Source organism: Geotrypetes seraphini, chromosome 14 (assembly GCF_902459505.1).
Source record: "Geotrypetes seraphini chromosome 14, aGeoSer1.1, whole genome shotgun sequence".
Classification (NCBI taxonomy): Eukaryota; Metazoa; Chordata; class Amphibia; order Gymnophiona; family Dermophiidae; genus Geotrypetes; species Geotrypetes seraphini.
The window spans coordinates 41,934,414-41,961,116 of record NC_047097.1 but is presented as its reverse complement, the minus strand read 5'-3'; the positions used below and the strand labels follow the sequence as shown (position 1 = coordinate 41,961,116).

Sequence of the window (26,703 nt, the reverse complement as noted above, 5' to 3'; positions counted from 1 at the left end):
TCCTAAGTTGGAGGGAGACTTACATTTTTTGAGAAAAGCCAGGTTTTCTTTGATTTTTAAAGTTTTATCTGGTATTCTCTTCTGTATTGCTGTTCTTGCACTCTCCTTTACTTTTTGTATAGCTCTTTTGCCTTAATTTTTTCAGCCATTTCTTTGGAAAATTATACCGTTTTCTTTGCCTCTTGCTTTCATTTATAGTGTAATTCATTGTTTTGGTGAATGTAATAATTTACCTCCCCCTGCCTTTTACAAAACCGTGCTAGCATTTTTTTTTATTGCTGATCATGACGGTAACAGCTCCGACGCTCATAGAATTCCTATGGATGTCGGAGCTGTTACTGCCGCGACCGGCGCTAAAAAAGCGCTAGCACGGTTTGGTAAGGGGGGGGTTAAAGTAGTATAAATAAAAAAATTTTAAAAAAAATGAATCCTAAAAAATACACTGGTAAATTTACTCTATATATCTTTACAATATTTAAAAAAAATTTAAGGAAAATAATTTGAAATATTCATGTTAGCAATCAACCTTAGAGAAACTTGTTAAATTAACAATAAATGTCAGGCGACATCTACAGTGTAGACACTGGAATTAGAGAATTACACAGTGGCTGTAACCTGCCGAAACGGTGGGAAAAATAAATAGTTGCTGCAGGGATAGGGACAAGGCCATTCACCGCCCCATGGAGCGGTGAATGGCCTTGCCTCCGCTGGAACATGCACAGTCACATTGTGGTCCAGCAGCTCCCTCTCTCCTTCCTGACAATTGCCGCTGTCCGTCCTGGCATCTCCCTCCCTCCCTTCCACTTACCTACATTGTAAGTTTTAATTTTCTTTCTACAAAGCAGCCGGAGCCTTGAAGTCACATATGGATGCCAAAAAGTTCTCCTCTGACACAACTGGAAACAGGAAGTTGCATCAGAGGAGAAGCTCCTGGCAGATGCACGCGACTTCAAGGCTCTGGCTGCTTTGTAGAAAGAAAATTAAAACTTGCAACGAAGGTAAGGGGAAGGGAGGGAGGGAGATGCCAAGACAGACAGCAGCAATTGATAGGGAGGAGACTGCTGGACTGCACGAAGGGTGGAGAGGGGGTGGTGGAAAGGAACAGACACTGAAGGGAAATGGGGAAGAGAGAGTGGGGAGAAGACGCTGAAGGAAAATGGGGAAGAGAGAGTGAGGAGACGACGCTGAAGAGAAATGGGGAAGAGAGAGTTAGGAGAAGACGCTGAAGGGAAGTGGGGAGAAGATGCTGAAGGGAAGTGGGGGGAAGAGAGTGGGGAGAGGACGCTGACAGGAAATGGGGAAGAGAGAGTGGGGAGAAGACGCTGGAAGGGAAGAAGACAGAGATGCCAGACTATGGGGGAGCAGAGGGAAGAAGATGGGTGTAAGACCAATGGAGGAGGTGGTGGAGGAAGAGATGGAAGGGAGGTCAAAGTAACAGGGCAAATGGAAATGGAAGAGGAAGAGAGAAGGCAGTGGATGGAAGGAATTGAATCAGAAGATGAGGAAAGCAGAAACCAGACAACAAAAGTAGAAAAAACAAATTTTATTTATTTTGCTTTAGGATAAAGTTGTATATTAGTTGTGTTGATCAAAATTTATAAACAAAGCCCTGCTAGCTGAACATCTCTTTCTCTAGTTAAGCAGCCAGAACTTTGATTTATAAAATGACAATTGTACAGAATATTGTTTCTTTTTATACTTTTATAAAATAAGTTCAGTATAAAACTATTCAAGGCTTGTGTGGATGGGATCAGATGGTTTGTGGGGACAGGGAAGAGCTTGCAGGGACAGGATGAGGATGAGCGGGGATGAGCTCATGAGGATGGGGCGGAGACGGGGACAAATTTTTCCCCATGTCATTTTCTATCTGGAATCACATCTACAGCAGGATGCCTAACAGCACCTTACGTCTATATTTAACAAAAATAAATCTGAAATACAGTAGAATCCCAGTTACTCAACCGACCAGCACTCTCAACTAACCAACAAAAATAAAATCTGCTGGCCAAAAAAAAAAAATCCTCCCTCCAGCCTCTAAAGCAGCGGCAGCAGCAAGTCCTGACCTGACAACCAACCTCCCTCCCTCCAGCCTCCGAAGCAGCGGCAGCAACCAGTCCTGACCTGACAACCGACCTCCCTTTTTCCTCTGAAGCAGCGGCAGCAGCCAGTCCTGACTTGACAACCAACCTCTCTCCCTTCAGTCTCCAATGCAGCAGCCACCGCCAATCCTGACCTGACAACCAACCTCCCTCCCTCTAGTCTCCGAAACAGCAGCAGCAGCCAATCCTGACCTGACAACCAACCTCCTCCAGTCCTCGAAGCAGCAGCAGCCGGTCCTAATACATCTTTTATTAGCTTTCCAAAGGCAATACCGATCTGAACAAAGAATTGCCTTTGAAAGCTAATCAAAAAATGTTCTGTTAGTCCAATAAAAAAGGAATCATTTTAATTTTTTTTTCTTTGTTTTACAAGTAAACTGCTTATAAGTAATAGGTTGTATTTTGAAAGATGAAAGAAGGTCAAAGGCCTGAGAGAGAGAGAAAAAAAGAAGACATAGATGGAGATCAAAAGTCTAGGGATGAAAGGTTCTTGGGAAGTCTGATGTGACATGGAGGAAGATATATCACCAAGGTGATTATATATTTATTCAGCTAGTGCTATGTATGCATAAATGATCCATATTGAACTTAGCTTCAGATGTTAACTAAAAAATTACTGAAATATGCATAGTTTAGAAAAAATGATTAGCAAGGCAAATAAGCAGGGTCAATGCAAAATAAATGGTATTTTTATCAATGAAAATATTTTGAATTTGAACTTGTATTAAGGACAGTGGTCTATAAATATAACATAGCATACTGAAGTGAAATCACTTTCAGGAACACCGTCTTTGAAGGAATACACTAAGAAACTATTTTTAAATGTTAGGAGAGATCTCCAATGACTTTAGCGCCTTGCAAGTTCAGGTCAAAATAATGCAGTTCAACAGAAATACTGTTATGATGCTTAAAAATGGGTCATATCAACAAATATTCTTCTAAGATTATATTCAAAAGCTACAAAATGACAAGGATTGAAATCAAGACCACCCCCAAAAACATGTAAGCCACAATTCCTAACAACAGAGAAGGCAGATAAAGACCATATGGCCTGTCTAGTCTACCTAAACATCCCCTCCTCTCTGTGCATATCAGTTTAAAACCAATGAGATCAGCACTGAGCAGCTCCTTGAAAATTTACCCCTTTTAACCCCATGAACCCCAATGGCCATATCATATCCTCGCCCCCCTTGTCCCTAATATCCCTTGGGCAAAGCCATTTAAAATTTGGCACAGCTGGGGCAGGAGAGACACCAGGCTTTCCAGGAAGGCTTCCAAAAGGTACTGTTTAGGTCTGAATAACGGTAGAAAATGGGTGGGGGGAAGTGGTATTTAAGTACTGAAGACTTGAAAGTAGACATCAGGACTTGATGTGAGTGATTTTATATACTGGGGATACAAAGAAGACATTAGAGGTTACAGGAAGCTGTTTTATGCACAACTAGGGGATGCTGGATGACAGCAACATAAACTCTGCTAGAAAAGATGGAGTTACGTATCAAGCACTCAAGAGAGATGGTCTGCCTTTTGTTTGTCCATCACAACACACCTTGGGATCAACTTCTGGCTAACTTTAGCCATCATATGAAATTAGATAGCCAAATTTATCCATTCATCCAGCCAATTTTCAAATGGGCCAAACCAGCTTCCTAACTCACAAAGTAAGTAAGGAGGCTAGATCCTTTGCAAATTGACCATATGAAACTCGGTCCTCCAATTTCTGATCAGCCTCTGGATAAGAAATAATGAATAGCAGCTTTCAGGACCATTTACTTGTATTTGTGCTCAAACCCTTTGCAGGGCCACATTTTGGATTTGTAGGTACTTGGAGGGCCTCAGAAAAAATAGTTAATGTCTTATTCCATTAGATTAACGGGTGCTAGAATAGATGTGTAGACTTAACAGATCACAAAATTTAATGAAAACTTAACGTGTGAGCTGTCTGTCTTTTTTTTTTTTCTTTCTCTCTCTCTCCTTGGCTGCTAGCTGTCTGTCTTTTTTTCTTTCTCTCTCCCTCTCTCCTTGACCACTGGCTGTCTGTCTCTCTGGCCCCCTGTCTGTCTGTCATTCTTTCTGTTTGTCTTTCTCCCTGGCCCCCTGTTTGTCTTTCTTTCTTGCTTTCTGACTCTCTCCCTGCCCGCTGTCTTTCGTTCTCGTGCGCTGCCTGCCTGTCTTTCTGTGTCTCTCCGTGGCCCCCTACCTGCCTGCCTGCCTGTCTCTCTCTGTGGCGCCATATGCCTGCCTGCCTTTCTTTCTGTCTCTCTCCGTGGCCCCCTTATGTCTTCCCCCAGAGCGAACCAAGATTGCTGCCTGCCCCCCAGCACACCCGTCCCCCCAAAGCACAGCAAGTTTGCTCCCTGGCCCCCTTTCCCTATCCCCCCTCACTTCCCTGTGCAGCAGCAGCAACATTTCCCACCCATCCTTCCCTGTGCAGCAGCACCCTTTGTCTGCTCCCCCTGTCCTGCAGTAGCCCTTCTCCCTTCCTTTTCCCTCCCCCCTGTCCAGCAGCACCCATTCCATTCTCCCTGTCCTGCAGTAGCCCTTTTCCCTCCCCCCTGTCCAGAAGCACCCTTTCCCTGCTCCCCCTGTCCTGCAGTAGGCCAGCCATCAGTAGCGTTTCTCATTCCCCCCCTCACCTCTTGGGTCTCATACAGCCGTCGGCAGCACAGCATTCATAACTCGCTGCTCCCGCTTGCTTCGGTCCTTCGTTGCTGCCAGTTCCCACCTACTTTCTTTTTGTGCGAAGGCAGGAACAGGACCCGGCAATGAGGAAGGCCCGAAGCAAGCAGGAACAGCGAGTTGAAGCCTCCCTCCCTGCCCTAGGCTGGAAGTGACGTCGGCAATGGCAATGCTGCTCTTACTACCGCAAATCAAATCGTCACAGGCTCAACTGCTGTGCACGCACTGCAAATGGAACATGGCACAGAAGCACAAATCAAGGTGGCAGGGATCACACTGTTTCAACTGCATATGCGTGGGTAAGAGTTTTATTATATTACATGACAATTTTGCATGAGGTACAACTCCTTATAGTTTATAAATCTTTCCTTTGTGGAGTGGCACTCGCTGGCTGGTAGGTGGCGCTATAAAGCGGCAATGGCATGGATAGTGTGCAAGTCGTGTTTGTGGAGTATAATGTGGATTTTTTTCTACAAAAACGCCTGCTTTTCGTATGGTTCTGGGTAACTCTAGTTAGATACAAGCATATGTGTTAGTTAAGGCCACGCCCAGGCTGGCTTTATCACAGACAAACTGTCTGATTTAAGTTTTGAGAATGACAAAAAGGGTATTTGGTATGTTATAATGGTTTTAGGCATATTTAGAAAGTTAAGGTAAACAAAAATATGATTTGTGAAACTTTTTTGGTGTCAAAAAAGAAGTTCTTTGTTTAAACCTAAGGACAGCCTCTGTCGGCCGATTGGCTGACAAGTAATGATGTCATGCTGGTCTGAAGGTATATATTGGTGAATGACAATTAAAGGATTGGGATTCTTTGTCAGAAATGCCAGCGTTTGGCGTCTGTAAAGATCCTCCGATGATGCAATAATCTTTTGATAAATGTTATGGAAATAAATAAAATTAATACATTTTTTTAAATACATTTTGCGTCATGTGCCATCATTCATGTACACTTTACCCACCTATGAGCAAACCTGGCTGCTCACCTTTTGGCTAAGTCTTAATAATAATATTGTAATTTATAGCTAGAGAGACATATGATCAAGAAACTATTTTATTTTACTTTTGTGATTATGATAAACATACCAAGGGCCTCAAAATAGTACTTGGCGGGCCGCATGTGGCCCCCAGGCTGCGAGTTTGAGACCACTGATCTAAAGCCATAGACTTCCCATTAATTTCTATAGAAGAAATTTTGAAATTCTTAGAATTTTTACATGTTTAAAAGCTATTTATTTATAATTATTTATAACCCGCCTATCTACAAATCTAGGCGGGAAACAATACAAACTCACATTCAATGACAGCAAAATACAAATCATGTAATAACATAAAACCTACAATGCATATATATAGACAACCAAGAAATCTTCAAAATACATCAAGAAAAGATGCAAACAATAAAATATAGCAAAAATTGCACTACCTCGTACTAAAAGCTATCTATAGCAAACCCTTTTACGTTACTCTAATGTACCTCCTCCTGCTGAGCACTCCCCTAAGGGGCTCAACAGCCTCGTTTTCAATTCCCTCTTCACCTTTGCAAAACCTGTTGTGGATTCTGAACAAGGGGAAGCAATCCACTACTTCAAGTCCCTAGGTGTAATCACACTTCCAAAAAAACTTCTTAAAGACTCATATACTCATATGCTCCAAATAGCAAGGAAAAATTATCATAGAACTTGATGGACTTCACAAAAATAGGCCATGCCACTTCTTTTATAACAAAGTTCATATGCATTTCAGTAGACTTCAAAATATTTAATCACTGTCCTGCTTTTTGCCTCTGTGCTTTAACATAATTTTAGGCCCTTTCTCCAATTGGGTGTGCTCTTTCCCTAAGAGGAAAGACAACTCCTAGGACCAGATTCAAAGTCTTTCCACTCCCCATAATCTCTGGAACTGAACCTTCTTAGCCATATTCTCTCCAGTGCTGTCCTCCTTAAGTTTTTCATACTGTGGTGGCAGCTCCATAGGAGGGTTGCACCCTTAGAATCCCTGATGAGGACCCCAATCTCCTCTTTTGGCTCTTCTGTTGTTCTAAGACTCTAGTCCCCTGGATCCTTCACCAACTGTGGCATACAAAATCCCCTTTCCCATACCAAACTACTTCTCCTTTTCTTTGCTCTATTAGGAAAGGATGACAAGTTCCTTCTTTCTCTCTTCTCTTCCTCCTTAGCATTCTAATTCCATGTAGCCAAAGGAATGTACCATACATCCTGAAATGAAGAAATGCCTATTACACACTTCTCTTGAACACACACCCCAAGACGGTAATTACAAGTGACTTCAAATGTAAAAGACACATTTCTAGTAAGAGGAATTGGTGGATCACCTTACACATAAAAGCACCTCCAATATATTTGGAAACCTTTATCAATGTTAACACTACAAGTGTTTAAAATGCAAAAGATAAAAATAATGCTTTGTCTACCAGAGACTATAGTGCTAACCTTGTAAAAATTGTCTTGGCATAACCTAACAGCTAAAATCTTGTCTGTCACACGCACACCATTTCTCTCATCCTAATCCAAACTTGCTTGCCTTTATTTCCAATTGACATCATGGAGGGAGTATGCTCAGCGTGCATCCTTTGCCCGTTTCCAGATGTTGATGGCACAAACAAGATGACTGCACATTTCCGACACAGAATAAGGCATGTCACACATATTGTAATGAGGGGAGAGGGTTGGATAATGGATTGAATGATTCAGAATAGCAGCTGTCTTAAAAACCCATGTAAAAAGAGTTTATTCATTCTTCCCAAGATACACATGCCTCCGCACCCACATACATCAAACACTATTTTGCTATTAAGAACTATGGAGGGGGTCCTATGATGGGTGCTCCATTCAGGCACTATAAGTCTGTGCGGTAGGAGTCTATTCTATAAGAGAACCTGGGCGCCCAGTTTCTGTTATAGAATACAAGAATTACCCGTATTGGTGAGCTCAACATTTAGCCACCTGCAGTTACACCAGCCACAGAACTGCTGCTAAGTGGGGAGGGACACCTAAAGGTGGCAGGGACGTTCTTAAATTCTTTCTACAAAGTAACCTCCTAAATCAGGGGTGGCCAACATCATTTAAAAGAAAAATCAAAACTGTGCTAGTCATGCGTGCATTTGGCATTTCTTTTTGAGGAGTTTTGACTTTGATTATGTTTTTTTTTAATGTATTTATTGAATTTTCAAATTACAAACAAGCAAACTTTATCTGAATACAGATTTAGAAATCAAAATCCACATAATGTGGCACAAAACATATTAAGAAATTATACTTATTTATTTAGTCCACTTGATTATGTTTTCTATGTCATACAGATTTAATTTTTAATTGATATGTCTTTACTTTTTAAATATTTTTAATTATCTGTTATGGATTTATTTTAATTTAATTATTTTGATTTAATTATATCCTGTTAATCAACCTAGATCTTTGGATAGTATGGACTATAAGTACTGTAAATAAATAAATAAATAAACAAACATCACCCTTGAGGATTGCAACCCAGTCAGGTTTTCAGGATTTTCCCATGAGATCTATTTGCATTAACTGCCTCCATTGTATGCAAATAGATCTTATTCATCTTCATTGGAGAAATCCTGAAAACCCAAATTAGTTGTGGCCTTTGAGAATTGAGAGTACCTACCCCTGTCCTAAAGGGATAATTTTATAAGTGACATAAGTGTATAGAATCCAACCACTCCAGCATATATCTTTTGCCCCACAGAAATTCTAATAAGCTCTCCAACTGATTCACCACAGGGCATATAGCACAGTTACTTACCGTAACAGGTGTTATCCAGGGACAGCAGGCATATATTCTCACATGTGGGTGACGTCATCTACGGAGCCCCAGCGCGGACAGCTTTTCAAGCAAACTTGATTGAAGTTTCAAGTTTGCTACACTGCACCACGCATGTGCATGCCTTCTTGCCCACTAGAGGGCGCATCCCCACCTCGTGGTCCTCAGTTCCATAACCAGCAAACAAGCCATCCCCGGGGAGGAGGGCGGGTTGTGAGAATATATGCCTGCTGTCCCTGGATAACACCTGTTACGGTAAGTAACTGTGCTTTATCCCAGGACAAGCAGGCATGATATTCTCACATGTGGGTGACCTCCAAGCTAACCAAAAAAGGGCAGGTGGGAGGATGGCAATTTAGGAAAACAGGTTACGTAACACCGACTGGCCAAACCAGCCGTCGCTTCTGGACAAAGTGTCCAGGCAATAGTGGGAGGTGAACGTATGAACTGAGGTAGATAGGCCGCTGTCCAGGCCTACCTCGGTAATGAGACCTCGAACACTATATACTGGTTTCAATAAGTATATATTTATTTTACCAATCAATAACAGCTTACAAGAATAGATCAGATAGTATATAGCGTAACAGAAGGTGATGATCTCTAGGCCTAGAGGTCCTCTAAAGTCTGTTCTGACCTCTCCCTCCTAAAGGCCTGGTTTTTATACATTTCTTAGTGGCCAACACCACGTTGGTTTACATCACATGATACATCCTTATTGGTTATTTACTTATGCATTACTGCCTAACTACATTCATTTATTGGCTATTCTTATCTACGTCATGTTATATGTTTTACTCTGTTTTCCGTAAAAATGCCTGTTTCCCCACCATATTAGTATTTCCGAGCACAAGCCCCCCTCCCAACTTTAAACATCCCCGATACTTTCTATTAAATGATTTTTCTTATGAATTCTTCCTTCTGTATCCAGAGCCTCCATGCTGTATTCTCTCTCAGAACCGAAGACCAAGTGGCAGCTTTACATATGTCCTCCACAGGAGTAGACCGGAGGAAAGCAACAGAAGCTGCCATAGCCCGGACCTTATGCCCCGTGACTCGACCATGGAGCGTGAGACCAGCCTGAGCGTAGCAAAAAGAAATACAAGCAGCCAACCAGTTGGACAAGGTGCGCTTGGAAACAGGATGTCCCGTCCGATTAGGATCAAAGGACAAAAACATTTGAGGAACCTTCCGATGAGACTTGGTACGTTGGAGATAAAAGGCAAACGCCCTCTTACAGTCAAGCGTGTGAAGCGCCGCCTCACCAGGATGAGAGTGGGGCTTCGGGAAGAACACCGGAAGTACAATGGACTGATTGAGGTGGAAATCAGACACAACCTTAGGTAAAAATTTCGGATGGGTGCGAAGAACCACCTTGTCATGATGAAACACAGTAAAAGGTGGATCCACAACCAAAGCCTGCAGCTCACTAATCCGACAAGCAGACGTGAGCGCAAGCAAAAAGACCACCTTCCAAGTGAGAAACTTAAGGTGAGATTTGTTGATAGGCTCAAAAGGAGGCTTCATGAGTTGAGCTAAGACCACATTAAGATCCCAAACTACAGGAGGAGGTTTCAGAGGAGGGTGAACATTCACAAGACCCCTCATGAAACGAGTCACCAGAGGATGAAGAGAGAGAGACCGACCCTCGAGATGCCGATGGAACGCCGCAATGGCACTGAGATGCACCCGAATGGAAGTCGTCTTCAGTCCAGACAGACAGATGCAGCAAATATTCCAACACCGAAGACACTGGAACTGAACTCGGATCCAGATGGTTAGAGGAACACCAGGATGAAAATCTGGTCCACTTCTGGGAATAACAAAGCCTAGTCGAGACCTTGCGCGAGGCTTCCAAAATCTCCCTCACCGACTGAGAGACAGGAACCGAAGTCAAGGGGAAAGGAACCAAGCGGTCAGATGCAAAGACTGCAGATTGGGATGTAACAGCGAACCCCGACTCTGAGACAGCAGAGAGGGAAAAACTGGCAGAAGCAGAGGTTCCCTGACACTGAGTTGAAGGAGCAGGGAGAACCAGTGCTGTCTGGGCCAACGAGGCGCAATGAGAATCATAGTGGCTCTGGTCGATTTGAGATGTACCAACGTTCTCAAGATTAGAGGAAAAGGAGGGAACGCATAAAGGAACCTCCCCCCCCAGTCGAGAAGAAAGGCGTCGGCCTCGAGACGGTCCGGGGAGTACATCCGAGAACAAAAGAGAGGCAGTTTGCGAGTCTCTGGGGAGGCAAACAGGTCCACCTGAGGAGTCCCCCAGCGGTCGAAGACCTCGCGCAGAACCCGGGAGTTCAACGACCACTCGTGCGGCTGGAGAAGACGACTGAGTTTGTCTGCCAGACAGTTCCTCTCTCCCTGAATGTAAACCGCCCGTAGGAAGATGTTCTGGGAGATCGCCCATTCCCAAAGGCGCATGGCTTCCCGGCACAGGGACCAAGAGCCTGTTCCTCCTTGCTTGTTCACATAATACATTGCCACCTGGTTGTCCGTCTGCACGAGGACTACCTGATCGTGTAGCAAGTGGCAGAACGCTCGAGCCACCAGAAAAATGGCCCGAAGCTCCATCACATTGATGTGACAAAGACGGTCCTCTGCCGACCATAGACCCTGAGTCCGCAGGCCGTCGAGATGAGCCCCCCACGCGTACTCCGAGGAGTCCGTGGTCAGGACCTTGCGATGCGGAGGAACGAGAAAGAGCAAACCCCCGGAAAGATTGGAAGAGTTGGTCCACCAACGGAGCGAGCGTCTTAAAGAAGGAGTCACCGTTATCGGACAAGAGACGGGGTCGCGATCCTGACGCCACTGCGAGGCCAAGGTCCACTGAGGAAGCCTCAGATGCAAGCGGGCGAACGGAGTGACGTGGACCGTCGATGCCATGTGTCCCAGAAGGACCATCATGCGCTGAGCCGACACCACGGGCATCAGCGAAACCTGGCGACTCAATCGAAGCAGGGCCCCCAACCGAGGAGGGGGGAGGAACGAACGAAGACGAACCGTGTCCAGCACGGCTCCGATAAACTGGAGGGATTGAGTCAGGAACAATTGAGACTTGGGAAAGTTCACTTCGAACCCCAGACGTTGAAGGAAGATGATAGTCTGTTGGGTCGCTGAGATAACCCCCTCCCTGGTCGACGCCTTGATCAGCCAATCGTCCAGGTAGGGGAAGACCTGTAGCCCCCGAGATCTCAGGGCTGCAGCGACCACCACCATACACTTCGTGAATACTCACGGGGACGAAGCCAGTCCGAAGGGGAGGACCTGATATTGAAGGTGCAACTCCTCCACCTGAAACCGTAAGAATTTGCGGAAGGCGGGATGCACCGGAACATGAGTATACGCTTCCTTTAAATCTAGGGAGCACATCCAATCCCCTTCCTCTAAAAGAGGATACAGCACCGGAAGCGACAACATGCGGAACTTCTCCCGGACCAGGAACTTGTTGCGCTTCCGGAGGTCCAAAATGGGGCGTAAGTCCCCGGTCTTCTTTGGGACCAGAAAGTAACGGGAGTAAAACCCTCGCCCCCGTTGGTCGGGGGGTACAGGTTCCACCGCCCGAAGGCTCAACAGGGCCCTCGCTTCCGCGAGAAGCAGAGCAAGTTGGACCTGACTGAATGGGTAAGCCCCCGGCGGATGTTCCGGCGGCGTGGCTGAGAAATTGAGCGAGTAGCCCTCGGAGATATTCCGAAGCACCCAAGCATCTGATGTGATTCCCGTCCAGGCCGCATAAAAGGCCCGGAGCCGACCCCTGATCGGAAGGGGGTTCGGCGAGAGTGCGGAGGGAGCCCGCCCCCATCCGCGCATCACGTCAAAAAGACGGCGCTGGCTTGGACGCCCCCTGCGCCTGAGGTTTTTGTTGGACTCCCCTGCCTTGTTGCGGGGGGCGCTGGGGCGGAGGTCTCGAGAAGGCCGGCATGGACTTCTGGGGGTATCTCCTCGGGGGAGGCCGGAATGGCTTCTGCGGCGTGGCCCGAGGTTTAGGACGGACCAAGGAGGCAAGGGAGCGCTCCTGTTCCGACAGACGTTTGGTCGCCACCTCCAGGGACTCATCAAATAATTCAGAGCCAACACAGGGTAGATTGGCCAGACGTTCCTGCAAGTTCGTGTCCATGTCCAGGGTACGTAGCCAGGTGAGCCGGCGCATCGCCACAGCAAAGGCGGATACCCTGGAGGCCAGCTCAAATGCGTCGTAGACAGCGTGAAACAGGTACAGGCACAGCTGGGATAAGTTGGACATGAACGTGGCAAAACCCTCCTTGTGGGAATCTGGCATGACCCCTTGATAACGGGGCAAGTCCTTGACCATGCTTCGAAGATAAGAGGAGAACGTAAAGGCATAATTAAGGACCCTGGTAGCCATCAATGAGTTGGAATAGAGGTGACGACCAAACTTGTCCAGGGTCCGCCCCTCCCGTCCGGGCGGGACCGCCGCCGAAACCTTAGCGGGTTGCGACTTTTTCAGCGCCGACTCCACCAGCAACGACTGGTGGGACAGTTGTGCCTTATCGAATCCCTTCCATGGTATGGTCCGGTACTTGGACTCCATCTTGGAAGGCACCGCTGTGACTGTAAGAGGGGAGTCTAAATTTCTCAGGAAGGTCTGGTGGAGGACCTTATTGAGAGGCAGACGAGGAGTTTCTCTCGGGGGAGTGGGCAGATCTTGTTCCTCCAAAAACTCCTTCGTATACTGAGACCCAGCAAGCAAGTCCAGGTCCAAGGCCCGCGCCATATCCTGCACAAATTTTGAGAAGGAAGAGGGCCTAGCTGGCGGGGAAGGAGTACGCGAGGTCCGAGCCGCCAAGAAAGAGGGGGAGGCCTCGCGGGAATACCGAGGCTCCCTACCAGACCCCGATCCCCAGGAGGCCGTGCCGAGGGACCTCGAAGGGGTCGGGGACCGCCTATGCCCCGAGGAGCCCTTGGGGGAAGTCCCCGGAGTATGAGGAACCGAGGCCCTTCCCCTCCGTCTCGGCGAGGACTCTCTCAAACCCCTTCCCCCAGGGGTGCGGAAGAGGCTCGGATTGTCGAGGCGGAGCTCCGAGACACGTAATGTCTCACCCCCGGTCGGCGAGGAGTGACCGCGTCTCCGAGGGGAAGCGCGAGAACGCTTAGATTTCCTCGGCCGACACCTCGTTCGAGGCCGACCCGAGGTCGAGGAGCCCCGGGAGGACCTCGAGGAAGAGGACGTGGAAGAGATCCTCCGAACCCGACGCACCTTGTCCCGAGGCCTGACACTCCTCTCAGGCTGGTCAACCGAGGTCGAGGGCAAGGTCGGGGTCGAGGACGGCTGACCCCCGGGGGCCAAAGCCGAAGGCACCGAGACCGAGGCCGCCGACGCCGGGGCAGTCGAGGTCGGGGCAGTCGAGGCCGAAGCCTGCTGCAGGTGCGCGAGGCAATCAGCGCTCGGAGCAAGTCCTGGAAGACCGGAACCCCCATCATGGCAGGCAGGTCCGGGGCCGAGGAGTGCTCCCTGGAGGGCGACCTCGGTCTCGAGTATTCCCTCGGGGCACTGGGCTTTGCAACTCGGGGCGGGGCAGAGGACGACCCACCCGCAGTCGAGGAGCCCGAGGATGGCTTCTTCACTGACCCTGGAGTCGAGGATGGAAGCGAGGTCTTACCCGAAGCAGGCTTGGTCGAGGCAGCAGGCTTGGATGAAGTCGAGGCGAGGCCGGGGCCAAAGCCGAGGCCGACGTCGAGGCCTTCCCCGCCGCGGGGTCCGCAGAGAAGAGCTCCGCCATCCGGGCACGGCATCGGCGGAGAGCCCTAGACTGAAAAGTTGAGCACCTATCACAGGACTCGGTAGGATGCTCAGGGCCCAAACAGACCAAGCACCACCGGTGAGGATCGGTAATTGAGAGCAACCGATCGCACCGGGTGCACTTTTTAAAGCCCGTCAAGGGACGGGACATGGACACAAAACCCAGCCGGGAACGAACGAGGTCCCGCGGCCGCGGCTACTGGGAGCCCCCGGAGCCGAACTAAAAAATATATATATTTTTTTTTTCTTGACGAAAAGTGAAAGAAAAGCAAATTAAGCACAGCGACCGTGAAATAACACGCAGCCGCGGTGTCAGAAGGCTAAATTCGAAGAGCACAATTTCCACAGGGCTTCTGGCTCCGCGGAAAAAACTGAACTGAGGACCACGAGGTGGGGATGCGCCCTCTAGTGGGCAAGAAGGCATGCACATGCGTGGTGCAGTGTAGCAAACTTGAAACTTCAATCAAGTTTGCTTGAAAAGCTGTCCGCGCTGGGGCTCCGTAGATGACGTCACCCACATGTGAGAATATCATGCCTGCTTGTCCTGGGATAAAATAAAGTTTCAGCAATAGTTTAAAATATCTATTTCATTTCTATTGGCTTCAGCAGTGACACTTAGAGCTGGATTCTATATAGAATGCCCGGTCTCAGCAGCCGCCTAAATGGCTTTTGAGAATTGCACACAGATGTCCTATATGGAATCACGTCTGTCCGCCTAACCCCCCTGATTCTCTAACTGGCATCCATGTCACAAGCCCCAGTTAGAGAATCACGTTGCTGCCGAGCTGATCACGGCAAGGGAATCTCCCTTGCCACAGCAGGGAACCCGTCTGTTCCCCCCCCCACGAAGATGACCGGCAGGAGGGATGCCCACTCCCCCTGCCAGAAACCCTGAAGCCTCCCTCCCCGATTGCCCATGACAAGGAGAGTGCCGAATTCCTGCTGCCATCCCCTGAGACATCCCCCGGTAGGAGGTATGCCCACTCTCTCCTACTGGAAACCTCCCCATCCCTCCCCGAGACATCCCCCGGTAAGAGGGATGCCCAGTCCCTCCTGCCTGAACCCCCACCCCCTAAGGTCACCGGCAGAAGGGAGGCCCAGTCCCTTCTGCCAAAACCCCCCCTGAAGGCATACCTCCCCCGACTCTCCCCCACCCCAAGCCTACCCGGACCCCAACAGTACCTATTTTTCATTGACTGGCTAGATGTTTACTCCCTCCAGCTGGCAGGCCTGCCTCCAAAGAATGGCGGGTCTTCCCCTTCTCGGTGCATCATGGGATGCACTGGGGAGGGGCCTAAGGCCCAGACTGGCCCAGGTGCCTAAGGCTCCTCCCATAGGAGTGTGGCCTGAGGGCTCTGACCAATCTGAATCTTAGGCCACTCCCAGTGCATCCCCGTTAGCATAACATTGGAAGGATAAAAAAAACATCCAGTGGAAAAGTTAAGATGGAGAATTATTGATGTGATAACAGTTGGGAGGGAGGGTGGAAATTTTGAAAAAATTTTAAATTATAGGTAAAAATACTGGATTTATTCATTAAATACAATGACCCCCTGCAGTCTCAATTTAGAGATTGAATGGGTGTCGCTGTTTTAACCAGGGCATTTTTGGATCGGTCCAATGGTTGAATGATGTAAGAGAGTTATGTATAAGTTTGAGGGGTGGAACTGTTGCCATTTTGTGTCCAAAAAGAGGCAGTTAATAGCACATGGTAAGTGGATGAGAGTATGTTTGTGAAATTTGGAGAGATGTGGATATAGAGAAGTTGTAAGGTAATCTGTAAGTTTTTTTCTGTCCACAGGGGAAGTCCTTGAGAAAGCCGTTATTTTGGCGAAACATGTTGGACATGTATCCCCTGGCTGACAGACAAAAATTTTAAGATAACTTAAAAATTAAAACTATTTAAAACGTTGCTTTATAGTTGTTAATATTTACGGTTCTTTCTGAACTAAATGAAAACTTTGTTTATAGAGACAAAATTGAAGGCTAATGAAGAGGTGGGTGTTTAAATCTCAGTGCAATGAGAATGTTTGAGCATTAAAAGTGTCACCGCTGAAGCCAATAAGAATGAAATAAGTACATAGAAACATGATGACAGATGAAGGTCAAATAGCCCATCCGCAGTAACCACTATCTCCTCCTCTCCCTAAGAGATCCTATGTATCTGTCCCATGATTTCTTAAATGTAAAAAAAATTTTTGTCTCCACCACCTTTACCAGGAGGAGACTATTCCACGTTATCTACCACCCTTTCTCTAAAAAGTTTTTCCTTAGATTACTCCTGAGCCTATCGTCTCTTAACTTCATTCTATGCCTTCTCATTCCAGAGCTCATGTGCATTTATGCCACCAAGGCGTTTAAACATCTCTATCATATCTCCCCTTTCCTCCAAAGTATACATATTGAGATCTTTAGGTCTATTCCCATATGCCTTATGATGAAGATCATATACCATTTTAGTAGCCTTCCTCTGGACCAACTCCATCCTTTATTATATGCCAATCAGTTGTTGAGCACATGAGTGTGTAGACTGGCATAAAAGTATGCATTAGGACAGTCTTTTATGCAACATTCATGGTGCAGGCTTATATGCAGAGTCACATAAAACGGAACATGAAACCTATGCAAAGGTCAAAGCAGGTGAAAACATCTGCTCCTAATATTTTTATGGGGGAGAGAGGGAATTTTATAAAAGCAGATAGGCAAATACTGTATGTTGCCTTCATAAAATCAGCGTATCATGTGCACTTACATGCTTTCTCTACCCAGGTGACTTGTAAAATTACCATGTATATGGGCCATTAGCATGCTATTTAACTCTGTGAATTTAACCCTTAAAATTGCCTCTGCCGATTCAGATGCACTTTAGAATATCAACCTCAATGTGTGGCTATCTTTATTTATCAAACTCAATTAATATTTTTCTGTTTAAATATTTCTTCATTCCCAAATTTAGGTGAACTGAACATGTAGCTCATATGTGCAAAATCCAAGTTGTAAAATACAATAGTAATTCCGGGGATATAGGAAAACAAGCTTAGCACATCAGGTTCTTGAAGTTTTTTTCAGATTTGACTAACTAAAACAAACTGATACACAGAGGGATATAAAGAAGAGAATGCAAAGGGACAGTAGACAAAATGATTTGACCAAAACAGTTAAAATCATAGCAAACTAAAAGGGCAAAATAAAATATAAAACTGCTTCCTTCACCTCTCAGCCATCAGGCATGCCACAGGTCAGTGCTAGTAGGGTGGGACAAATGGGCAGCACTCCTGTCCCTAAAATACTGTTGTAATGGGGTAACAGACAATCTGGCAGGGCTGGACATGACTGAGGGGGCATAGCATAGAAGAGAGGTTTATATTTTGAAAAGGCTACTGGGGACAGAGGAGAAGGAGATCGTGGGGGTCAACTGCCATCACTATGGTTTTCTTTCCTGTAATTTATGCTTTTAATTGTACTACCCTTTTAGCCAACTAATAAGCTGATTATAAACCTCTGAACATAGTGCAGCTCATTATTTCTTTTTCTTTTTTTTTCTATAGTAAGGCAACCACAACAGGAATTCTGCAGATAATACAAACTTGCAGGTTTTTCCATAAAATTTGCTGATAACATGTAGTATCTATCTTACTACAAAAGTTAGTAAAATGACCCTTAAGACTGTTTTACCAAGACTTTTTTGTCATTCACCATTTATGGGAAAAAGCTTAGTCCTGGAGGCATGACTTTGATACGCAGCTCCTGATTGGTAAGGCCTGACTTAGTGCAGGAAGAGACGTTCGGAGCATACAGCGAGTGATTTCCTGCACTCACCAGCCCTCCGGCTACTCTCTCCTGCTGCCCTTTCTTTGTCGGTGGTTGGCGGTCAGAAAATACCACGAATGACCAGGACCGCGAACCGCCGACTGTGAACGACCAGGGGAACACTGTACTTTTTCATGGAAAGGGAAGTGAATGCGTGGAGGTGGTGGAGATAAGCTTGGGACAAGTACATTGGATTTCAAAGGATGGATAAGCTGACTACATAGGCCATATGATTTTTGTCTGCCTTCTGTTTCTATGAACAGCCCCTGTTCTGAAATGGCATTTATTATTTGGGCCTTTCCATTTACATATGGGGATGCTTCTAAAATAAGGACCTCTGTGTGCACTAAACAAAATGGCAAATGCTGAAACAAAATGAAAGTCAACAAATCAAGAATGCAGATACTTGCACTAGAACTATGGCAAACAGTAACCTGTAAACTATATAGATCCCTAGTATGTGTCAAATTAGGATAAAAACTTGAGGCAAATCGTAACCTGTTAATTTTATATTAATGTGTGTCAACCTGTAACCCGTTCTGAGCTCTTTGGGGAGAATGAGATAGAAAAGGAATTAATTAAATAAATACCTGTAAGACAGAGTAACTCCTCAATTCCAAAGAAGAATAAATACAACAATAATAAGCATTTGCAGTTTCTTTTCTATTTTAAGCATTAATAAAAGTTATTAAGTACCTGTTTTCTTCAGAAACTGCATGTGCATTACCATCGATCGGGCATGGTTTGTGAGACGTGCTATCGTAGTCTTTCTGATCATGTTTTGACCCAGGAATATGGACTACTCTGTTCTGTTGTTTCTCCCACTGTCGAGCAGCATTGTAAATAGCTAGTCGTTTCTTTTCCTGCGGCAAGGTATGAATGACAATAAATCATCTGCAGCCCTTCCATATTTTCTCCAATGCTGCCCTGCCAAATAACTAAGTACACACCATTAATGTCAACTTTATAACAGTAAAATAGATAACTGATGCTGGTGATATTTTAATAAAAATAAAATATAGGACCAGTGATGGTAAGATAGCAATTCTTTAAGAGAGTGTCTCCAGTTAGGAGCCTTACAAAGTAAATGACGGCAGATAAAGAACACTTGAGTACCTGAATAAATTCATGTAAACTGTTCTGAGCATGCAAATAGTGTTTTTTGAAACTGTATCATGTGCTGAAATGTCTGTTTTTTTTCCTGTTGTGAACCGCCTAGAACTACTGGAAGGGCGGTATACAAAAAAATAAATTATTATTGAGAGAACAGTATAGAAAATTGAATAAATTAATTAAATAAATCTGCATGGTCCATTCAGTCTGCCCAACAGTCACACTCCTTATCAAATCGTTATTGAACCAATAATCCAATAGAAACATAGAGTATGACGGCAGAAAAGGGCCGACGGCCCAACAAGTCTGCCCACTCAAATAACCCACCCCCCTAAGTACTTCCTCGAAGTGAAACCACATGTTTATCCCATTTATTCTTAAAATCGAGCACGTTGCTGGCCTCTACTACCTGGAGTGGAAAATTATTCCAATGATCAACCACCCTTTCGGTGAAGAAATACTTCCTAATGTCCCCATGAAATCTCCCACCCCTGATTTTTAGCGGATGCCCTCTTGTCGCCGTAGGTCCTGTAAGGAAAAAGATGTCTTCTTCCATCTCCATACGGCCAGTAACATATTTGAACATCTCTATCATGTCTCCCCTCTCTCTGCGTTCCTCGAGAGAGTATATGGGAGATCCTTGAGTCCCGAGACCATCCTAGTGGCCAATCTCTGAACCGACTCTATTCTCAGCACATCCTTTCGATAATGTGGCCTCCAAAATTGAACACAGTGTTCCAGATGTGGTCTCACCATTGACCTGTAAAGCAGCACCACCACTTCGGGCTTACGGCTGATGAAACTTCTCCGGATGCAACCCAGCATTTGTCTAGCCTTGGATGAAGCTTTCTCCACTTGATTGGCAGCCTTCATATCTTCACTAATGATTACTCCCAGGTCCCGTTCTGTAACAGTTCTAGTTAAGGTCTCACCGTTCAGAGTGTAGGTTCTGCAAGGGTTTCCGCTACCAAAGTGCATAACTTTACACTTCTTGGCATTAAAACTCAGCTTCCAAATAGTAGACCATTTCTCCAGTAAAAGTAGGTTCTGTGTCATACTGTCGGGTACGGTACCTCCGCCTACCACATTACATAATTTAGCGTCATCGGCAAATAATGCAATTTTACCCTGAAGTCCCTGAGGTAGATCCCGTACGAAGATATTAAACAGGATTAGACCCAGGACCGAGCCCTGCGGTACTCCACTGAACACGTCCGACGTTTCGGAGGGAGTGCTGTTTACCACTACCCTTTGAAGTCTGCCGCTGAGCCAGTCTTTAACCCATGCAGTTAATGTTTCTCCAAGTCCCAGCGAGCTCATCTTGTTCAATAATCTACGGTGTGGGACACTATCGAAAGCCTTACTGAAGTCCAGATACACTACATCCAGGGACTTTCCCTTATCCAGTTTTTTTGTTACCCAGTCAAAGAAGCTGATTAGATTGGATTGGCAGGACCTTCCCTTTGTAAATCCATGCTAATGGGGATACCCTCAGCCTCTCATCGTCCAGAACCATATCTAATTTGTGTTTAATCAACGTTTCCATAAGTTTACACACTATTGATGTAAGACTTACCGGCCTGTAATTTGCAGTCTCTGACCTGCATCCCTTTTTGTGAAGCAGAATGACGTTAGCTGTTTTCCAGTCTAATGGAACTTTTCCTGTGCTTAGGGAAAGATTGAAGAGCGCGGCTAACAGTTCTGCCAGGACATCTCTCAATTCCCTAAGCACACTGGGGTGCAATTTAGCTGGTCCCATGGCTTTGTTCACTTTTAGCCTTGATAATTCTTGCTAGATGCTTCTGGTAGTAAATTCAAAATTCCTGAATGGGTCTTCTGAGCTCTCCCTTGTTTGCAGCTGTGGACCGGATCCCGGCGCTTCACAGGTAAAGACTGAGTAGAAGTATTTGTTTAGCAGTTTGGCTTTATCAGAGTCTGATTCTGCATAGATACTGTCGGGTTTCCTTAGGCGCACTATCCCGTCTGTATTCCTCTTTCTATCATTAACATACCTGAAAAAGGATTTATCTTTTGTAATATTCATAGCTAACTTTTCTTCCATCCGGAGTTTGGCGTTTCTGACCGCTGTTTTTGACAGCTCTAGATTTCTCTAGATAGGCTTCTTTGACTTTTAGTCGTTGTGATTGTTTGTAGGATACAAATGCTCTTTTCTTCTGTTTTACAAATTCCGAGATCTCCGCAGAGAACCACTGGGGTTTGTTATTTCTCCGTCGTTTACTCACGGCTTTTACATAGAGGTTGGTTGCTTCCTGTAGGGTAGATTTCAGAGCTGACCACATTGCCTCCACATTATCTGTTGTCTCCTGGTTTTGCAGCGCCTCATAGACAAAATCTCCCATGCTCTCAAAGTTAGTGCCCTTAAAGTTAAGGACCTTTGTTGATGTGTTCAACCTAGTGGTTCCTTTCCTGAGGTGAAACCACACCATGTTGTGGTCGCTGGAGACCAACGCATCACCTACTGAAACCTCTGTGACACTATCTCCATTGGTGAGTATCAGGTCCAAAATTGCCTGATCCCTAGTGGGCTCCAGTACTATTTGTTTAAGTTGTGCTCCCCATATAGAAGTTAGTAGCCTTCTGCTGCTGCTGGTCATAGCTGAAAGTTTGTTCCAGTTTACATCTGGCATGTTGAAGTCCCCTCATAGTACAGTGTCTCCACGCAGAGTGATGGTCTCGATGTCTTCGATTAATTCTTTGTCTATGTCGTCTTGTTGTTTGGGAGGTCTGTATACAAAACCCAGATACAGGCATTTGCCACTTCCCCTGGCAAGGTTCACCCAGAGGGACTCCCCTGTATACTTGACACCTGAGATTCTGGTAACTTTGATTTCCTCCTTGATATATAGCGCTACCCCTCCTCCGTTTTTGCCTTCTCTGTCTCGTCTAAGTAAATTATATCCTGGTATAGTCACATCCCATCCATAGGAATCCGAGAACCAGGTTTCAGATATTGCCACCACATCTAGGTCGGCGCTCCTCATTTCCATCTTTAATTCCAGAATTTTATTGCCTAAACTGCGGGTATTAATGTACATAGCCTTCCATGCTTCGTGTTTGCCCGGTCTGTGTGGAGATTTTCCCATTTGATTTAGTGTGTCCCTTATTACCCTGTTTGAGTTAATTAGTTTATCCCCTGCAGTACTGTCTGCAACGAAAATACTTACCTCAGACTCAGTAGTGGAGTGGTTACTTACCATACTGGGATGGTTACTTACCACACCAGGATGAGAGTGGGTACCCTCCCCCAACTCACCTAGTTTAAAGCCCTTTGGAGCAGGCAAGCCAGTCGTCTACCGAAGACATTCTTCCCTCTTCTGGTCAGGTGGAGCTTGTCTCGTCCCTGTAGTCCTTGAAGTGCCTTTCCATGGTCCAGGAAACCGAATTTCATCTCTCTGTACCATCCATGTAGCCACTCGTTTGTCTTCTGGATACGATCTTCCCTGGCTCTACCCTTGCCTTTCAATGGAAGGATGGAAGAGAAGACCACCTGCGCTCCCATCCGCTTCAGCTTTTCACCCAGGGCTCCAAAGTCATCGGGTATCTTCTCCGGGGTGTTCCTAGCGGTGTCGTTCGTCCTGACATGGATGAGAAGTATAGGATAGTGGTCTTGATCAGTCTTCCTAAGCTGGTGGTCACGTCCTGGCTCCTGGCAGACAACAAACCTCTCTTGATTGTGGATCTGGTCTACATATTGGTCCCTTGGTGCCCCGCAGCAGGGAGTCCCCAATGACTACCACTCTGCGCTTCTTCGGGGGGAGCTGATCCGCTGCACCCGGAGCCGGAGTCATCCGCTGGAAATCTTTCTGAGAGTCGTCTTGAAAGTCGCTGGCTGGTCCTTCTTGGCTGAAACCCTATGCTGGGGCAGGGATCAATATACATACATACATACCTAACGTGACCATTTATTTTTTTCATCAAAAGGGGACATCTATTAATTGTCAGTCCCGCCCCCCAATCCCGCCATAGCCCCACCCCAATCCCACCCTAGCCATGCCCCAACCCTGCCCTAGCCCTGCCCCCAATTTCTTCCATTCATTTTTCATGTACACATAATATCTTCATATTAATTCATAATGGTAACCTTAAAATTAAAAAAAAAACTACAAAGCACACTATACGCAGAGAAAATGTTAATTATCATTTATATTTGGGGGGGTTTTCAAAGATGTAAAGGCAAATGACTTTAAAATATGCAATGTCACCTCAGTAACTATAGAAAAATAGACAAATATAGTGCAAAATATAGACGAAAGATATAAATTCTCAAAACTGACACGTTTTGATCACTAAATTGAAAATAAAATCATTTTTCCTACCTTTGCTGTTTGGTGATTTCATGAGTCTCTGGTTGCGTTTCCTTCTGTCTGTGTATCCTTTCTTTCATTTCTTTCTTTCTGCACTCAGAACCAACAATTGTCCCTTTCTATTCCCTCCCTCCTTCCTTCCTATGTCCTTAGTGCCCCCAGTGCCTCCTTCCCATGTCCATAGTGCCCCCAGTGCCTCTGTCCTGTGTCCCTAGTGGCCCCAGTGCCTTCTTCCCATGTCTATAGTGCCCTAGTGCTTCTGTCCTGTGTCCATAGTGCCTCCTTCCCATGTCCATAGTGCCCCCAGTGCCTCCTTCCCATGTCCCTAGTGTCCCAGTGCCTGTCCTGTGTCCTTAGTGCCCCCAGTGCCTCCTTCCCATGTCCCTAGTGCCCCCAGTACCTCCTTCCCATGTCCATAGTGCCCCCCCAGTGCATGTCGTGTGTCCTTAGTGCCCCCAGTGCCTCCTTCCCATGTCCCTAGTGCCCCCAGTGCCTCCTACCCATGTCCATAGTGTCTCTTTCCTGTGTCCTTAGTGCCTCCTTCCCATGTTCCTAGTGCCCCAGTGCCTCCTTCCCATGTCCATAGTGCCCCCAGTGCCTCCTTCCCATGTCCATAGTGCCTTTGTCCCTCCCCCGAAGCCAACCTGCCTGCCTACCTCCTTCCCACCCTCCAGTGCCTGATTCAACCCCCCCCCCCCCCCCGGCGGATTCAACCCCCTCGCGATTCAAACACCCCCCGGATTCAAACTCCCTGCCCGCCTGCCCGTCCGTGTACCGCCGCTGCCTGCCAGTCTGCCTCCCTGCCATGCCAATTCAAACTCTGGGCCGCCGCTGCTGCTTCTTGCCTTCTTCCTGACATCAATTTTAACGTCAGAGAGGAAGTTCGGGCTAGCCAGACAGCAATTGGCTGGCCCGGAACTTCCTCTCAATGTCAAAATTGACATCGGGAAGAAGGGAAGAAGCAGCGGCGGTGGCCCAGAGTTTGAATTGGCATGGCAGGGAGGGAAAGTGATCGTCTGTCCTGCGCACAGCTTCGGGACGCTGTCCCTGAAAACGGGACATTTTGGTCTCCCGAAGCGGTGGGTCGGGACAACTGGACGGTCGGTCCGAAAACGGGACGTATGGTCACCTTATACATACCCCATAGAAAAGTGAAGTTACGTTATAAGTGAAATCTATGTCATATTGGGTCTACAGTATAATATGCAGCCTTGACTGTACTATAATCAATTCTGCATTACACCAAGCCATTTACATGGGGTCCACAATATATTTTTTTTAGCCAAGCAAAATGTCAGCAGTTCTAGGCCTGGAAAGGCAAATAACACATGTGAATTACATCTTCAAATCTATGCATCTCACACTTTGAAGGGAAAAAGTACTCAGAGAAAAAAAGCAGCTGCTACAAATTTGAAACATTTTGAAAATTACACTAGGGGGCTGAATTTATTGCTATTAATTTTTCCTCAAACGCTGACACTCACTCCTAAAGACATGTTTCATCGCTATCTTATAGAAATCTTAAGAAACAGAGATGGCAATACCTCATTTTCAGAATTTATTATCTACCAGTGGGAAAGAGGAGTGCCTACTGCAGAGGGAAGAGCTGTCCAGTGACTCTTTAGGTCTTTCTGGCACTTGTGAGAGGTTAGAATATGCTGATGATTCCTTTGGTATTTTGTTTAAACTGTTTTATTAAAGAATCAATTAACATTCAGATAAACAATACTATGACTCAGTGTTTCCCTAATTATATTCAATACAAACTTAACACTCATTAACCCCTTACCCCCAACCCCACTACCTTACACTCCCCAACTCCTTCTAATGATTCCAAAACTGTTATATATGCCTACAATTTGAACAACAATTCACTCCAATATGCTGGAGATCTTGAACAGCATAATGCCCAGGGCAGTGTTCTTCAACCTTTTTACACCTATGGACCGGCGGAAATAAAATAATTATTTCATGGACCGGCAAACTACTAAGACTGAAATTTTTTTTAAAAAACCATCGCCGCCCCGTCCCCGCGAGCTCGGTCCCACAAACCATCTGATCCCATCCACACAAGCCTCAAATAGTTATAATTTTATATTGAACATATTTTATGAAAGTATAAAAAGAAACACTATTCTATACAATTGTCATTTTATAAATACAAATAATACAGGGCAAAGATCAACAAAACCCCTGTCCCAAGCTCTACAGGAGAGATGGACTGCACCTGAGCACGGCAGGAACTAGACTTCTAGCAAACAACGTCAGGAGAGTAATAGAACAGGCTTTAAACTAACAAGAAGGGGAAAGCCGACAGTTGACCAAGCGCCGACGATTCGGAAGAAGGTATCCCGTGAAGATACTGAGGGGAAAAAAGGCCGGGAAGAAGCAAGGGACAAATTGCAAGAGGAGGTTAGAAAGATTGTAGCAAAAGAGAAGAAAATAAAGACCAAAGCACAGGGAATGGAAATGAAGACAACAAAATACCAGGATCTAAATTGCATATATACCAATGCAAGGAGCCTGAGAAACAAAATGGGGGAACTAGAAGCCATGGCCAATGCAGAAGACATAGACATCATTGGAATCTCTGAAACATGGTGGAATGAGGAAAACAAATGGGATACAGCACTGTCAGGGTACAAGCTCTATCGCCAGGACAGATCAGGACAGAAGGGAGGTGGAGTAGCCCTATACATAAAAGAAAGCATACGATCGACAAAAATGGACACAGCAGAGAAGGCCAACAAGCTAGAATCGCTATGGGCTAAAATACCAGGAAGGAAAGGGCCTGAAATAAAGATAGGCCTATACTATCGTCCACCTGGACAAACCGGAGATATCGATGAAGAAATGGAAGCCGAGATGAAGCGAGAATGCAAAAGCGGTAACAGTTATTATGGGAGACTTCAACTACCCTGGGATAGACTGGAGTCTTGGAAGCTCAAAATGCGCTAGAGAGACAGAATTCCTGGAAGCTACACAGGATTGCTTCATGGAGCAGCTTGTTAGAGAACCGACGAGAGGAAATGCCACTCTGGATCTAATCCTAAATGGGTTAAGGGGACCTGCAAAGGAAGTAGAAGTAGTGGGACCGTTGGGAAACAGT

General features: G+C 45.9%; 1 protein-coding gene across 10 annotated transcripts in view; it reads right to left on the bottom strand.

Moving 5' to 3' along the window:
* LRRC49 (leucine rich repeat containing 49) overlaps window positions 1–26,703 on the bottom strand; it is a 262,562-nt gene that overhangs the window by 41,519 nt on the left and 194,340 nt on the right. For all 10 annotated transcript variants that reach the window (XM_033919763.1, XM_033919761.1, XM_033919755.1 and 7 more), the window contains one exon: window positions 18,853–19,019. In XM_033919763.1, the coding sequence (XP_033775654.1) occupies window positions 18,853–19,019 (167 nt within the window). The remainder of the gene's footprint in view (window positions 1–18,852; window positions 19,020–26,703) is intronic.